The sequence below is a fragment of the Lissotriton vulgaris genome, chromosome 6 (genome assembly GCF_964263255.1).
Source record: "Lissotriton vulgaris chromosome 6, aLisVul1.2, whole genome shotgun sequence".
NCBI classification, from domain to species: domain Eukaryota; kingdom Metazoa; phylum Chordata; class Amphibia; order Caudata; family Salamandridae; genus Lissotriton; species Lissotriton vulgaris.
The window spans coordinates 772,557,929-772,574,939 of NC_141694.1; the positions used below are offsets into that span (position 1 = coordinate 772,557,929).

At 44.3% G+C, this 17,011-nt stretch overlaps 2 protein-coding genes across 3 annotated transcripts in view; one reads left to right on the forward strand and one right to left on the reverse strand.

The window, feature by feature from the left end:
* LOC147707963 (amine sulfotransferase-like) overlaps positions 1-17,011 on the forward strand; it is a 576,176-nt gene that overhangs the window by 117,632 nt on the left and 441,533 nt on the right. The gene's annotated exons all lie outside the window — the stretch shown is intronic.
* On the reverse strand, positions 4,531-5,910 carry LOC147707964 (endogenous retrovirus group PABLB member 1 Env polyprotein-like). Its single transcript, XM_086925099.1, has one exon. It carries the CDS (start codon positions 5,908-5,910, stop codon positions 4,531-4,533), a length of 1,380 nt encoding a protein of 459 aa, XP_086781225.1.

Below are 17,011 nucleotides of genomic sequence, written 5' to 3' on the forward strand. Positions count from 1 at the left end.
TAGTGCTGCTAGTAGAATTCCTGAAACTCCCACTAATGTTACAGGCCTACAAAGACGGTGGAAAGATACATGCCAAAATGTTATACTGTGCTTGCAAGTTGCTAGTGTTACTGTGAGACAACTTTCTGTTGAATTATTTTGTGTTAATGTTAAAGAGTATTGGTTACAGTATTTTTCTCTCTTTCTTCATAGATGCTCCACAAAAGCTCACCAGGAAGGAGATGGCTATCCGGGCCAGGGCCCGGAAACTGGAGGCCATTTGTGCCGAATATCGGCGGCTGGTGGCTCGGGAGCAGGAGGGGGCGATGGCAACAGCTGCATCCTCCTCCAGTGCCCCCGGGTCCATCAGCCAGCAGCCTCCAGCAGCACGGCGCCGTGGCCCGACAGCCTCCCGCCACCGCCATTGCCGAGCAGCTAAGAAGACATCAGCAGCTGCCCCCCACAGAGCCTGGATGGCATGCCGGAGTCTCCTCCGCCGAAGAGTGGATTCCCTGGAGCGTGTGGTAGAGAAGCTCCAGCGCCAGCCCTGGGACCTCCGCAAAGAGATGCGGGACCACCCATCCACAGGACACCGCCGGAAGAAGTGACTGTCCCTTGCCCCTTTTTTAAAGACTGTTGGGGGGGGGAATTGGGCGTTGGGGATTCAAAGGAAGTTTTGAAGGACATTTGGACATTGGTTGGGGTTAGGGAGGGGGGTGAGTTGTGGGTCTTTTGAATAGTTTATTTTTGTTAGGGAAAATATATTTATTTATTTTACATACTTAAACATAGTATACCCGTTCATATTATTTTGTGTGGTGGTGGGCGGGGGTTACTGTACGTTTGGTTTCCTCAAACTTATCAGCATTAATTATCTAAACGTCAAAAAATTTACAAAAGTGCCCCTAACAGAGTTAGTGAATTCAATTACCCTACTAGTACTTTACTAGTACTACTGTCAGTCTCTCCTGTCCTCCGAGTCCTAGCCCATTATTCTACCTCCCCAAAATGCTTATCTTACCTGTGATTCGTGTTTGAGAATAGGGCTATGCACAGGGCTGGCTGCATGGTAAATGGCGATTAAGGCTGGGTATGGAATCCTGGACGGATGAAATGTCATCGTTGTGCTGGTAGTAGTAGTGGTACACACTGGCAGTAGCAGCATATGAAAAATAAAAGAAATGAAACATTGAGTGGCCTGAGCGTAGCACTAGAACAGTACGATAGATAGTACGGTAGAGAAAAGTGCCATAAATTGTAGCCTAAGCAGTGCTAAAGTATTCAAAATATAAGTACTAATTGCGAGGAGTATGGCTCCTATAAGAAATAGTATTGAAGGTGAATGACACAGCAGCGTAAGCATTAAGCATTTGATTCGTGTAGGAGGAGGATGTTGTTGATGATCAATCCACGATGGAGCACATGAAATTCTGATTTGAATGCTTTTTCTGTTGCTTTGACCTTATGCTCCCAAGCAAGTGTGTGGAATTATTGTTGTCATTTATTCTCACCTCAATGAAAACCACACAGCCCGGGGTAAGAGGGTTAGGGTTTGAAAATTGGATGGGAATGGGGGTTTTTGGGAAAGTTTTATGGAGAGAGGAAAAAAAAGCACAGCATGAACAAACAACAAATGAAGATAAACAAATCTTTGGATACGAAGATATCCATAAATCTTTTAAGGGACATAAAGGAAGTGCTTGCACTACTGCATGCATGAAGTTGTTTGCTAAATGGATGGTTAGGTTACTGAAAACTAAGTAGTACTTTCTACAACTTACTAGCTATGAACAAACAATGTGACAGTACAGGGCTGTAGTAATTACGCAATTTCACTTGCCTATCTGCCCTCAGAGAGAATAAACACTTAGTACATTAAATTAGTTTTAAAAATAGCAAAGAAAAATGTATACAATGGCTGGAGGGATGAATTTGAAGCGGAGAGCAAACAAATGCACAGAGTCACACTCATAGACGCTCACAACAATAACAATATTTTAAAGATAAGGAGAAGTGAAGAGGATACTGTAACTGTATGTTGTAGTTGTCCTGTTGAATTTGGGAAGTTGCATGCATCCAGCCATTCCTGCTATTTGCGGTACTCCTCCATTCCATCTGACGCTCCGTCGATCAATCTTGGTGACCAGACACACTGTCCACTGCCTGCCTGGCAGATGCGGAATTGCGGATCGCTAATGGTAAGCCTGAGTTAATCATTTTTCCCATAGCACAGGGTAAAAGCCGGCCTGTAATTGTTGATGGAAAAACAGGAAGTGTTATTAAAACACCACAGAGAAAAAAATATAAGGTACGCTGTGTAGTGCAAAAATAACACTTTCAGTTTCAGAGGCGACAGTATTACATACAAGCATCATTTCTAAAGTGAGTACTCTGAGTGTCTTTTCAAGGATAGTAATTAGCACACAGCAGGCCAGGGCCATGCAGGCGGTCAAGGCAGACACCACTGAGTGAAGCAACCTGATGTAGCATAGCTCTTAGACACAGACAGACAAAGCATATCTAATTGTATGTAGCATGCCATATAGCCGCAATTTTACATGAACTGCTGTCTGGACTCTGGCATAACAACACTACACTGGCTCGACCACTCCATACCACGACTAGACAGACATGTAGTTCTGCTGTAGTAGTTGTTGTTGACTGGTTTACCTGTTTGCCACTCACGAATTGGCCATAGTTCTTCCGTAAACCGACGATGATGGTCCATCCATCCCAGTGAGTGACTGTAAAGAAAAAAGATATATTATTTAACTTTGATCATCAACACTCATCATCATCATGGTATATTGGCAAAGAGTGAGTCCAAGGACATTTTGCATATTGGAAAATGCAACGTAGTGGCCCCTGCAGTTGAAGTACAATTTGAATTAAAAATTGTAAAAAAAACAGAGTAGACTTGAGTTACATTTAGTGTGTAAAAGATTAAATAATAACAGAAGACATATGATTCATTTCATGCACAACAAACAAACAGCAATTGCTTTCATCAGAGCCAGACAGACAGTGTTGTCCACTGCTACCATCTCATTATTCATTACCTGTTCCTCTTTTTGTCTCTCGTGTCAATTTCCGAAGTAACAGTCAGCATCAGCAATCAGCATATAGTCAGTAATTCCAGTCCCACTTCTTTTGAGGGGACTCATCTACGAAGCGACAGTTTCTTGATTCTGCGTAATCCAGCCATCTGCCTTGAGGGGAATGGATAGGGGTAGTTTGGAGGAGGAGGATAGAGGAGCATGCATGAGTTGTGAAATTGTGAACTTCAGGAATGCAGACAGCTGCACCTTCAATAAGGAAATAAGACAAATACAGTGCTGGTGATGGAGTTCTTGTGAGTAGCGTTTTCGTGTGGTAAAAGTTGCAAAACAAAGAAAGACACACAGGAATAAAAGTGAATAAGGATAAAAAAAGAAGAAGTTAGTATTTCAGACCTAGGTGTCGGGGAAATAGAGCTCGTCCTCAAACTTTGTGACTTGCAACGAGAGTAGGTCATCTAACAGAGAAGAACTTCCATCACCTAAGTCGGTGTCCTCCTCTTCTTCCTGCGTGGATTCAAGTGTTTTGTAATCTGGTGGTATGAAGTGCTGATTCATCTTGATCATTGGTAACCTTTCCACATTTTTGGGTGCGAGGCGGGTCCTTTTTGAAGTTACAATGGCACCAGCAGCACTGAAAACACTTTCAGAAGACACACTTGCGAGTGGGAAAGACAAGTAATTTAGAGCCAGCTTGGTGATCAGTGGCCATTGACCTGGAGAACCTGACCTTACGGGCCAGGCGGCGCAGGGCACACCTAAGATCTCCGGGTTCACCTGCTTTGGCAGACAGAGACACGTGACACTCTGTTAGGCGTAGAAAAGCAGATTTATTAGCTGGTGCTAAGCACAGTGGTCCTGTAAGTACATCATCTTGTATGTTATCAGGAGACTGCCACTTCATTCTGTGGCGCACAGACTATTATAGTGCTCAAGTTTACAATGCCAACTCCCAAAACATACAAAACTAACAAATAGGAATAGTTTGAAAACAAGGTATTGAATGTCTAAAACACACCCTCCTTTCAGACCCTGTGTGCTCTCCTTCCCTCAGGTTAATCAACACTAGTGCCCGTAATTTAATTTGCAGGTGGTAGAACATGTTGAATATTTCAAGGGACAGTCTATGTAACAAGAGAACACATGAAGAGAATAGCGAAGGCCAGTTAAACATGATAAAGTCAAGAAGAATGGTGGGACCCAAACAGTGGAGTAAGACATGGATTAATCAGTCTAGACATGGATTTACGAAACTCGGGAGACCCTGACATCGGTTTCATAAACATAGGCCGAAGTTACTCTTTAACTGGAAAGACTCGTAGCAGCTGCAAGAGCAAAAACATCGCGTTCACCACGTCCGCCGTTCTGCCTGAGTGAGGCAACACAAAATGGCGGCTAAGCTCAAAATGGCGCCCAGATACGAAGCGAAGTCGAAAACCACGTAACCTCAGACCCTCCTTTTGCCATACTTAGGCAAAGCACAAAAAGACTCATGTTAGTCTGAGTCGATATCGATGGTCATGAGGTCATTGAGGTGTTGCTGCAACATCATTCTAATGTTCCCTGTTTCCTGTGTAACTGGCTTAGAAATACACACAGTAACACAAAGTCCGCAAATAGCTGGACCGCACTGTAAACAAAGATAACAAGAAAAGATGATCGCTAGAATCGCTCCAAGGAAAGGTAACACTTTCCATCCCCATGTGGACAGTAGTCCCCAAAACCATCCCATCACAGACCAATCTCCAGTGTCCTGATGAATGGACTCTGAGATGACATGTAGCTTAGAAATGGCTTGGTATACCGTAGGGGCATTATCTGGAACATAAACGCAGCAACTGAACCCAATCAATTTACAGACTGTGCCTCTATCAGCCAAGACAATGTCTAGAACCATTCGGTTCTGCAAAGTCATAAGGCGATTCGCCTGAAGTTCAGCTGTCAAATTATTCAATGCTCCAGAAGTTACATTTATGGTAGCATCGACCACACGAACCAGACGTCTGATGTTTCTACTATTTGCCATTGGACCCCATAAAGGAAGAAATCCTTTCAGGAAATCTCCTCCCTCTTGTCCGGCTGTGTCTTCCGCATCAATAACCCCTCTACCCAATCTCTTTCTATGATGATCTGCAGGAGCAGTATATGTCGGAGGGAGAAGGAAAGCTATATAACATGTTCCCGAGAAATGTGTGGGAAGCCATGCATAAGCTTTATCATGACAAATGAAGTATGTGCCTTGTGATGGAACTAACGATGAAGGAGTCAAGGGTGTATAGACGTATATGTGAGAACAATTACTCCTTTCTTGCTTAACTTTGGTATTCTGGCCATTTATTTGTAAACACAAATTACCTCTCTGGGGTAAAACCCAAATTGGTGCAAACTTCTTCGGATTGATCTTATCAGTGAGGCTAGTGACATACCGGGTCACGTTCCATCCTTCATATATTCTCTTTTCATCTTTGGGGATCTTGATATTATCAGCTATTTTTGCCATGGTCACTATCCCCTTGATCAAAGAACTATGACTGAAATCCACTCCACCATTATAGGACCCACCAGGAGGATATCGGAGTAGGTTCTGGTATCCATTAGAAAACATAGCCAGATAAGCCCAAGCAGAACCTTCATACGTAAATGGAAGAACTAAATACGGCATCCCTCTCTCTGTGTTGTGTGGTATGAGCCCACAAACCCAACAATCAGTAGTATTCACTACCAATTGATGTTGATGTAACAGTTGGATAAATGAATTGTTAAAATACTCCATTCTTCTCATCTGCTCATGATCTGGGAGTGCATAAAATTTATGTGGAGAAACATTAGTAGAGAAAATCAAAGAAGTAGAAGTAGGGACAGGTGTTGGCTGCATACTGTGTACGATCCATCCTACTAATGCTAATAAACTGCATAAACATACTGAAATACATAATGCTACGCCACAACAACTGAATAATAATTTCTTATAATGATTTCTTTTCATAATTTTGACATCATTCTCTTTTCCTGCGCTATCCATTACTCTAAAGGCGTTGCTCACGATAATCTTCCTTGATCACTTAGCTGTGGTTGTTAGCCGTCCTACGACACTGCAAGTCATGTTGACCTAGTCACTATTCAGGTCACAGACTAAGACTCCTACCGTGACCCTGCAACTTGATGGATAGTGGAAAAGGAATCTTTCACTTTTTAAAGCAAAACAAAAATCATAAGGTACAAAGTTTAATTGTTCTTAGGCAACCTTTCTCTCAGGTTGTATCATGTCTTGCCAGGTATCCTTTACTCCTTGAATAAAGTCTCTGGATCCGATGTGTTTAGTCGTAAGAGGAGAGGTACAGCTTCCTGCAAAATGTTGTCGTCCTCTTTCTCGGAACTAGTCCAGTCCAGGTGTGCACTGCTGAATGGTACGAACCTAGGTACCTTTTCACATTCACTGTCCTCAATGTCTTCTCGGACCCACTGGTCGTAAGGTAAAGGCAATGGTACCCGCTTACAATGCACGCCATGGATCCAGTTTCGTTTTCTGATGACCTTTACTGCTGTACAGGTGGTGAGTAGGACTTGTCTCGGCGGCCCCCAACGAGGTTCCAGATTTTTCTTCCTCTGGAAGTTTTTCAGACACACCCAGTCGCCGGGTTGGATAGTATATCCTGGATCTGAGGAGGCCTCCGGCAAAGCTTTTTGGACCTGTTGACGAATAACACGTAATTTAGTGGTGAGGTCGTGCAAATAACCAACCAACAATGGATATGGAATGTCTGAGTACTTTTTGGGGCGAGGGACTCCGGAAAACATTAGCAGGGTGCCCAAAAACAATCTCATATGGGCTAAGCCCCAAACGAGAATGGACAGTCGTTCTTGTTGAGAGAAGAGCTAAGGGCAAGGCATCAGACCAGGAAAGGCCTGTACTAGTCTGAATCTTTGCTAACTTAAGTTTGAGAGTGCCATTGTAACACTCCACCAAACCTGCTGACTGAGGATGGTTTGCCGCATGAAATTTCTGTCTAACACCAAGACCCACACACACTTTCTGCATAATCTGACCTACAAATTCACTCCCATTGTCACTCCAGACAATGCGCGGCAAACCGAACCTCGGGAAAAACTCTTTCAGAAGGACTTTGGCAGTAGACAATGCAGTATTGTCCTTTAGGGGGTAGGCCTCTGTCCATCTGGAAAAGGCGCAAACCACCACCAGGACATACTTGAGGTTATTGAAACGCGCCATATGGATGTAGGCTATTTGTAATACCTCAAAAGGATATGTAGGGGGAGCAAAGTGACCTGCTGGAGTTGGAGTTCCCTTTCCTGGATTATGCATCAAGCAAACAATGCAATGCTTCACTACATTTTCTGCACATTTAGGAATATTTTCATTTTGCCATACTGGGGCTAGGAGTTTACATTTACCCCTTGCATTAATATGGGCTGGCCCATGAGCCATAGTGACCACAGGTAATACATATGCATCCGGTAACAACCATCGTTGATGCTCTGACAATTCCGTCCAACATCCCATCGTATCCAACATTCCCGTACTCTTTTTCCACTTACTCAATTCTTTTTCAGTTGCTTCTTTCTGAATCATTTTCACGCTTTCTACTGTATCTTCACACATACCAGCCTCTGGGACCCAATTTGCCGGTCCTGCAATGTACATTCGACTCTCAACATTCTGTGCCGTTTCTTTCGCTATTTCATCCGCAAATGCATTTCCCCGACCCACATCATCAGTAATCTTTTGATGCGCACTACACTTCACAATCGCTATTTGAGTGGGCAAGGTAAGTGATTCAAGAAGGTCAGTCACCAACTGACCATGCTGTATTTTAGTGCCGTGGGAGGTAAAGAATCCTCTTTCTCTCCACAAACGGCCAAAACTATGGGCAACGGCAAACGCATATTGACTATCTGTGTCACCCTTTTTCCTTTCGCCAACACACATACTCTCATCAACGCAATCAACTCTGCAGCTTGCGCTGAATTCTGTGAAATGCGTGCAGTTTCCACTATCGTATGTAAAAGCTTGAAACAAGACCCATCTACCCACAGGATCCCATCCGGATCCGTAAGTGGTGTATCTTTCAAATCAACTCGACCTTAAGTTTCTTCTTCCGTACGAAGAAAACAATCATGCTGATCTTGTACATTTTTCTCATCCAAATAGGGAACAATGTTGCTGGATTCAGAACATTACATCTCCTGATATGTATATGACTTGCTAAAAGCGTCAACTCATATCCAGACAAACGGGCACTCGTTAAGTGCTGGGTTTTCGCCCTGTTTAAAAGAGTATCTACTGCGTGTGGCACCATAACGTTAAGAGTATGATCCAACACCAATCCAGCAGATTGACGAATAGAAATCGCTGCTGCCGCTGTTGCTCTAAGACAACTAGGTAATGCTTTTGCAACTGGATCTAACGTAGCCGAGAAATAGGCGCATGGCCTTTGTTTCCCTCCAAATTGCTGTGTCAGAAATGATAATGCACAACCTTCCTTCTCATGAACATAAAGTGTAAAAGGATTACTGTAATCTGGAGTAGCCAACACAGGAGCCGAACACAAAGCAGTATGTAAATCAGAAAAACTCTTCTGACATTCATCAGTCCAAGGAAAAGGTTGGGGCGTATCTTTCAGAGTGAGTGCCAACAAAGGTTTCGCTAGTAAAGAAAAGTTCGGAATCCACTGTCTACAATAAGAGGTAATGCCTAAGAAAGCACGTACCTCTCTTTGTGTGGATGGTACAGACATTTGCGCAATTGCTTGAATATGTTCTGGGGTCAATCGCCTTCCCTTCTTCGACAAGAGATAACCTAAATAGGTAACCTCTTGTCGGCAATATTGTAACTTAGAAAGCAACACTTTGTGATGTAGATCCGACAAATGTCCCAGAAGTAACACAGTCACATTTTTACAGACATCTTCCGAATCAGCACCACTAATAAATCATCCACATATTGGATAAGTGTAGCACCAGATGGCAAAGAAAAGGTTTCAAGCTGAGACTTCAAGGCTTGACTATAGATGGAGGGACTCTCACAATAGCCTTGAGGTGCATGCTTAAATCGAAAACTTCGGCCTCGAAGAGAGAAACCAAAGAGATCCCTACTCTCCTCAGCAATGGGAATGCTAAAGAAAGCATTTTTGAGATCAAGGACCGAAAACCAAACTGCCGAAGCAGGAATCATAGTAAGCAAAGCAGTAATATCTGGGACAACAGGAAACTGAGGAACAACAATTTTGTTGACCTCTCGGAGGTCTATCACAAAATGATACACAGGTGGCTGAGAAGGATCAGTACGCTTTAGAACAGGCAGAACAGGACTGTTACAAACATTTCCTCTGGTCTCCTCAACCACACCCTTCTGAACCAAGTCATAAACGATAGCCAACAGCGCTCTCTCACCATCGTTAGAGATTTTATATTGTGGAACGCATGGTAGCTTAACATCAGGCTTCACAGTAATCACATAAGGTGGAATTTGAAGCAAACCAACGTCATTCGGACCCGTAGCCCAAAGCGTAGCAGGAAGCGAACGTAGTTCGAGTGGCAGTTCGTCTTTAGATACCTACATCGGAGAAGTCAACTTAGCACCCAAAGTAAGATGTACACCAGATGGTGAACAATACAGTGTGGCATGCAGACGTTTCAATAAATCCAAACCCAATAAATTCTCTCCGCAACCCGTCGTCAAAAGAAGTGGAGCTTCTAAATCATACGGACCAATGGAAAGAGGCAAAGGACAAGAAACAAGGTTGTGAACTGGGGCGCCAGAGAATCCTACAGAAACATTTGTTAAGCCAGACAAAGGTGCCCCAGGGAGTTTAGAATGCATAATAGAACTTCTCATTGCACCAGTATCCAAAAGAAATGGCTCTGTAACACCCAATGCTACAACATTAACATAAGGTCCATCCTGATCTACTGGAACTGATACGACTACCTTACTCTGTCTATGGCTGTCCTTGCAAGTGAGGAAATCATCATTCTCACCATCTGCGCAATAATTATCAGTGTAATACTGTGCAGACTGAGAATTCTGCTGGTCAAAATAATTTGCAGAGTCCTGAGGGGGAGAGGGATGTCGTTCCTGAGACGATGCACCACGCCCTCTACCTATGGACACCGACCGAGAATCTCCACGGCCTCGTGACTGTGATCCGCCATAACGCTGCAACAGAATCAGACAACTAATCCTAAAATGGCCTTCCTCTTTACAGTAGGCACATTGATTAGGACCCAACGGAAATCGCGGAGCTGGAAGTTCAGGTTTTTGCAACAGCTTCTGAAACTGTGGGGGCTGTTGAAATTGGGACTGAGCAGAATGAGGAGGATAAGCCTGTTGCAGAAGGACCTTCGTCTTTAATTCTTTAGTTTTCTTCTCCGCTTTCTCCTGATCTTCCTTATCCCTATTCTCGTAATATTGAGCAGTGGCTAATATCTGGGTAGTTGATGAAACAGCCCATGCACTTTCAGATTGTTTCAATTTATACGATAGTTCCGGAAGTAGATTGAAAACAAACTTATCTACAAATAATCGCTGTCCACCTTCAGTACTCATATCTTGACCACTATGGTCGATGAAAGTCTCTTCAAAACGAGTGAAGAAATCAGAGACACTTTCATCTATTTTTTGTTTGCCCGCTGCTAACTTATCCCAGTTAACGCGTACAGCAGGCATCATCGTTTTCATAAGATCTATTATTTTACCGGGCAAATCCGTAATCAGATCATCAGGTTTGGCACCACCTACGTGTGCTGTATCTGCGGCCACAATAGCAGCCCAATTACCACCTAAAGCTTGATCATGATCTTGTCTACGAATTTTAGCCCATAAAGCTTGTGGGACTACAGTTCCCATAAGTAAATCAATATCTGCCAAATTCATAACACATGCGTTAACAGTCTGAGACAATTCTTTATAATACCCAGCAGGATTCTTACGAGGGTCCGGTAAGGACTGCTTAAGTGCCAACACTTCTGATTTTTTCCAAGGATCATGTATCCATATGCGCTGAAAATGAGCAAGAACAGGCGGCTGAGCATTTGGGTCTGCCGCTTTCCATATTGGAGGAACTTCTCGCATGGCATATTGTGCCGTTTTACGTAAGATCAGGCTCGAGAGAAGTTTGAGAGAAAAAGGAAGATTGGAATGTAACAAGCTTCTGAACAGCAGATTTTACATCAGGACCCACAATAAATCCCTTATCAAATTGATCCCGTATTTCAAATAAATCCTGAGGAGGTGAATTTAAATCTGCATCTTCCCACCCTTTAATAATAAGGATGTTTCACATAATATTAAAGACATACCTCTGCGTAGGCGCATTCCATTGCAAAAAGGTGTCTAAAATATCACGCACACTATACTGTAAACTACTTGTGATCCAATTACGAGCAAGAGAATCTAACTTAGTCCGTTCTTCCAAATCTGGAATCTGACTACGAGATTGTCTTCAAGATGAGGCAGGAGAAAAGAAAAGAGATCCAAGAAAAGGTGACAAAAGACCAGAAACAGTTTCAACTAAACGATGTCGAGCTGTAGAGGAATCTGACAATAAAACAGGAGACAAAGTATTCTGTACAGCAGGAGAAGAACCAGGAGTAACAGAGGGTAAAGGAAACTGAGACACAGGAATTTGGGGTACAGGAGTCGGTGGCAAAGGGGGTGGAGGTGGAATCACAGGAAGAGGCAACTGTGCAGGAACCAGAACAGCTGGATTAACAACAGGTTGTAATGGAAGTGCATTAGCGCCTAACACATAAGTTGGAGGTAACGTTAAGAGATGAGACACAAAATAATCTTCATCAGGACCCTTACTCTTTGAAGCAGGTGGTAGTACGGGATAGCATCTATCTATTGCATACGATGCTGTCTCTCCGAAACCTCAACCATTTGATCAGCCTCGTCATTTTTAAACTGTTGGGCTGCCTGTAAAATCGTCATATCCTGTTCTTTCTTATCTTTCTTCATTTGCTTAATTTCTTTCTGTTTGGATTCTTTACACCAGAGGCGGAAAGAGTCAAACATTGCCGGCCGGGCTTTTCTCTTAAATAGAATCGTTTCCAAATTATCTAATATAGCAGGCTCAAAGGTACCATTTTGTGGCCACCGTAAAACACCATCCTTTTTAGTGTATCGAATCCATGTTTCATTAAAAATAATAGGACCTAAACCATGTTTTGAATAGAGCTCATAAGTGGGAGTTCCAACCGGAGGAATCGGACAAGAATCCTCTAGCCGGGAATCCCTACTACAACCAAAACAACAAAATTTCCTAAACTTACTAAATCCAGGCATTTCGTAACGAACTGGACTACTTACAAACTTCAAGGGATTTCAGACAATATAGTCACAGCACAAATGTACTTACCCCTTGGCTTCAGTTAGTTCACTAATCGAATAACAAAAACCAAAACAAAGAGTGGGCGCTACCCACAAATACTTAACTAAATGTTTTCTCACGCCAACAGATGTCCGTCTAACGTCTCGCGATACTAATCGTCACCAGGGGTTAAAGCAGGGCGATAGTCAGGGCAGCAGTCGTCAGCAGCCGTCGGGAAGGAGTAGCCACGCCTCAAAAGACCTTCGGTCCACTTCGACATACAGGGGTCTCTCATGTGGCTCGCGAAATCCTCCGGAATTTTCTTTTTCCAAACCAATACATCAATGGGTTGTGATCAATGTAGACCTCTGTTGGGTCATCCAGATAGGCCTGCACCATCCACTCAAGGTCATCCAGGGGTGCTCCAATTTGCGTACCATCTGTGGCCTTTGCATCAACACTGGAACGAGCAAACCCTTGATGAGTTATCCAATCTGCTTCCGACAATATTGTGGCTGGGCCTGGTGCAGGTGAGGAGGATTATGATGATACGGTTGCTGCTGTCGGTAACGGCTCTGAGGGAAAGTGACTGCCTTCGGCCACAGAAGTGGACTTTGATGCCTTATGTCCTGCTGATTCAGTAGTACTTGTGGCGGTTCCTTCAATTTCCTGCTGCTCTTTTTCGAGCAGAGTGGCTGACAGAGCTAGCCAATGTTTGTACTTTGAAACATCTGCTTCTTTAAAATGAATGAATGTATTGCTGGCCAGTGCCTTTTTGTACCGTGGATCCAGAATAGTGGCACAAATGTAATGTTGATCACAATGTATTTTATTAAGCCTTGCATTGTCAAGTAGGCGGGTTAATAAGCTTTCCGCCAACTGATATGCGTCTTGCTTGTCAGTATCATCTTTGAACGTTGAAGACACCGCCTTCAGTTGGTGCTCTAGCATGTGCAAAAATGGGATAGCTTTGCCCAAAGTACAGTCCTCTCTGCTGACTTCACGCATGAAGACCTCAAAAGGACGAAGCATGTCTGTCAGGCTTTTAACTAGGTCCCATTCCTCCACCTCTAGCCTCATGTCTTTCATAGAAAAACCCAGTACAAAGACATACTCATTGATTACCAAGCACTGCTCAAACAGACGCTCAAGCATGTAGAAGGTTGAGTTCCAACGTGTTGCCACCTCCTTGATGATCCTCTGACTGCCACTCTACGGTCACGTTGGATGATCCTCAGCTGCTTCTAGGCCTTAAAAGAATGGTTGAAATGTGTGCAGATTCTTCGGCAGGTGGTCAGTAACTTGCTGACTTTGTTTTCTTTGTTCAAGAAAACTTGAACAATAATGTTAATGCTGTGCGCCAAACACGGCACTCTGAAATAGCCACCATCATTCATGGCCCTAACTATATTACTGCCATTATCCGTGGTAACATAACCAATCATGCGCTTTCTTGGATGCAGCCATTCAAAGACCTTACTGTTAAACACCTTCAAAATGTTTACTGTAGTATGAGATTTCTCCATGGCAAAAATGGCTACTGTTGCATGTTTCCGAGTGGCTTGAAAAATGGTGTCACAGTCAAGACCTGCAGATAGATTCTCTTTAACCCCTGCAAAAGAGACCCAGTGTGCAGTGATGCACATGTAATCAGGGGGTTGGCAACTGGTCCACATGTCTGTTGTCAGGTGGATAGTGTGAACAGCACTCTTCTGCAAAGCTGCCCCAATCACCTCCAGAACATCTTGATGTAGTGCTGGAACCGTAACTCTGGCAAAATTGACCTGCTAGGAACCTTCCATTTAGGGCAGACTGTTGCCACAAATTCTTGAAAACCCACCCCTTGCACAAAAGAAAAAGGGAGAAGGTCCAGCGCTAACATTTTAGCCAGCATTGCATTATAAAGACGTGCCGTTGGGTGGTTGCGTTCAAATGGCGCCTCCAACCAAAACATGCTTTTGATGGTGGTAGGACCGTTTTCATATGTGATGAGGAGGATCCAGACCTCTTCAACCTAGTTAGGCTCATTGATGTACTTTTTCGCCTTGGTGTCTCTACCAGACTACTGTGCCTCCTTGATATTGTTGGGGTAGAGGAGGGGGTTGGCGCTACCACTGCAGTGCTGCTCCCAGGGGTACTGTGTGTACCAGAAAAAATGTCTCTCGGTTGTTCACCTCCCACCTGCACGATCAGCTCCTCTTCGTCATCAGATGCAATATCAATGTCTACATTTGGATTTGTACTTTTGGCTTTCTGGATTGTACTTAGGTGTGCCTCCCACTGGATAATATGGTGTTTTTTGAGATGACCTCTCTGGCCTCCGGTACCATAGTTGGTACCAAGCTTACCCCGACTAACTACTTGTTTACAAATCAAACAAATGACTAGGTTTTCTGCCTTTTTGCGAATACTAAAGAAGTCCCAAACTGGAGACTGGAGATTTCTGGTGGTGGTGAAGGTGCTACTTTCATTGCCAGATGAAGTGGAGGATGGGCGTGGCGGAATTTGACTCTGTTGTGCACTTACAGCACCACGACTTGAGGTAATGGAGGTCGAGCTGCATGGAGGTCCCTGCCGGCCCTTCTGACGAGAAAATATGGAAGCTGTAGGTCGTGTTGGTGTAGTAGTTACCTGCGTTGGTGGTGGTACCAGTGCCACGCTGCCCACATCATGCACAGCAGCTTTTCGGGATAGGGTAAAAATGTTTGTCTGCTGCATGCCCGCTGGGGCTGGAGTGATGACTGTGATGACTGGGTTGTCATCGTCAGACTGTTCATCAGCAGCAGAATACACCACTTCTACTTCTTGTTCGTCGTCATCATCCATAAGTGAAAGCCTTGCGGAAACCTTCTTTTTAGCTACCTTTGTTGGCTCATGGCGTGCCTCCCTCTCAGACTGCATTGGTGGGTTCCAATCAACTTCTAGATCGTCAGAAGGAAGGGGGCTTGAAGAGGAACTTGTACTAGCCCTCCTTGACCTTTTGCTTGCTGAGGATCTGGAAGACAATGGATCATCAGGAGGAGTGGCTTGCTCGGATGATACCTCCGCTTGAATCTCAATTTCCTGATGTACCCCTACTTCTGGAGGAACAAGCATTGTGGGAAGTTGTGCCTCTCCATGCGCCTCTACTTGCGCCTCTCCATGCGCCTCTACTTGCGCCTCTATTTGCGCCACTACTTGCACCACTCCTTGCGCCACTCCTTGCGCCACTCCTTTCGCCTCTACTTGCGCCACTCCTTGCACCTCTACTTGAGCCACTCCTTGCGCCACTCCTTGCACCTCTCCTTGCACCTCTCCTTGTTGCACCTGTGGTTGTCGTTGCGGCTGTAGTTGAACACTCGTCAGCTGACTTACACCCTGCGTTGATTGGATGCTACTTTGCGATGAGTCAACGTCAACATCACTGGTCGATGGTGAAAGAGCAATTAAAGAGGCTGACACCGCTGCTGCAGGCATAGTTTTTTTCCCCAAAAAAGGGCCTGTCGGCACACCAGTCCCCTTGGTAAGTGGCACCACTTGCTTCTTCTGCTCCTTCTTACTGGCAGTGGCACTGGCAACTTTCTTGGTAGAGGAGCTACGGCCACCTTTCTTTGGGCCCATCTTCTTCAGATGTCAGAACAGCAGGATGCTGTTGCACGAGTTACAGAGTTGTCTGTGGCCCCCACAGGTGACGTTATGTGACGTTGTGCACACACTGCAGCAGGACTTCTTCCTGGCACTTCAGCAAGTGATGATGATGAGGATAATTTTGTCAGTCTTTGTGCACCTAAAGCAAAGGAAGCCAGAGGAACATAGTTAAATAAATGTTGCATATGTCATGCTTCAATTAATATTTGCAACTAGGCATTTAATATTATTAACACAACACACCCAAAAACGGAGAGACCCAAAATAAAAATAAAAATTGCAATTCTAATCCAAAATGGATGTTTAAATTAATAGAAGAGAGAGAGACCACACAGAGAGAGTTGTTTCATGCACCACTGACTACCCCTGGGCATAATAGATGAAAGCAATGCAGACTGGATGCAGGCCTATGGTACAAAGCATACTGCCCTGCTTGAAAATGGCCCCTAGACCCTACCCACATGGCCAGGCCCTGCCTGGACCAGGCCTCAAAATGGCCCCCAACCACATGACCAGGCCCCAACAACACCCCAAAAAAATAAGAAAATACACAACAAAAACACCACAATCCAATGCCATCCATGCCCTAAATGATGTTTAAATTCAAGAGACCCCACAGAAAGCCTTGGTCCATGCACCACTCAGTACCCCTGGGCATAATGGATGAAAGCAAGGCAAACTGGGTGCAGGCCTATGGCACAAAGCACACTGCCTGGCTTCAAAATGGCTCCGTGACCCCCACCAAAAAAATATTTTTTTTGCCCTTCGGGGTCCTTCAGGGACCCCCTGAGAAGGCCTAGGGGGTCAGGAAGTCTCTACCCTGCCCTCTTTTCACATTCTCCACTTTTGTTTTTGAGTCACTTCTGCCTCGAGGGTGCGTGCAACGTGTGCGCACCTCGCAATTTTTTTTTTTAATGGTTTTTTGCCATTCAGGATCCTTCAGGGACCCCATGAGAATGCCTAGGGGGTCAGGGAGTCTCTTCCCTGCCTCCTTTTCATGTTTTTAAAAGTATTTAC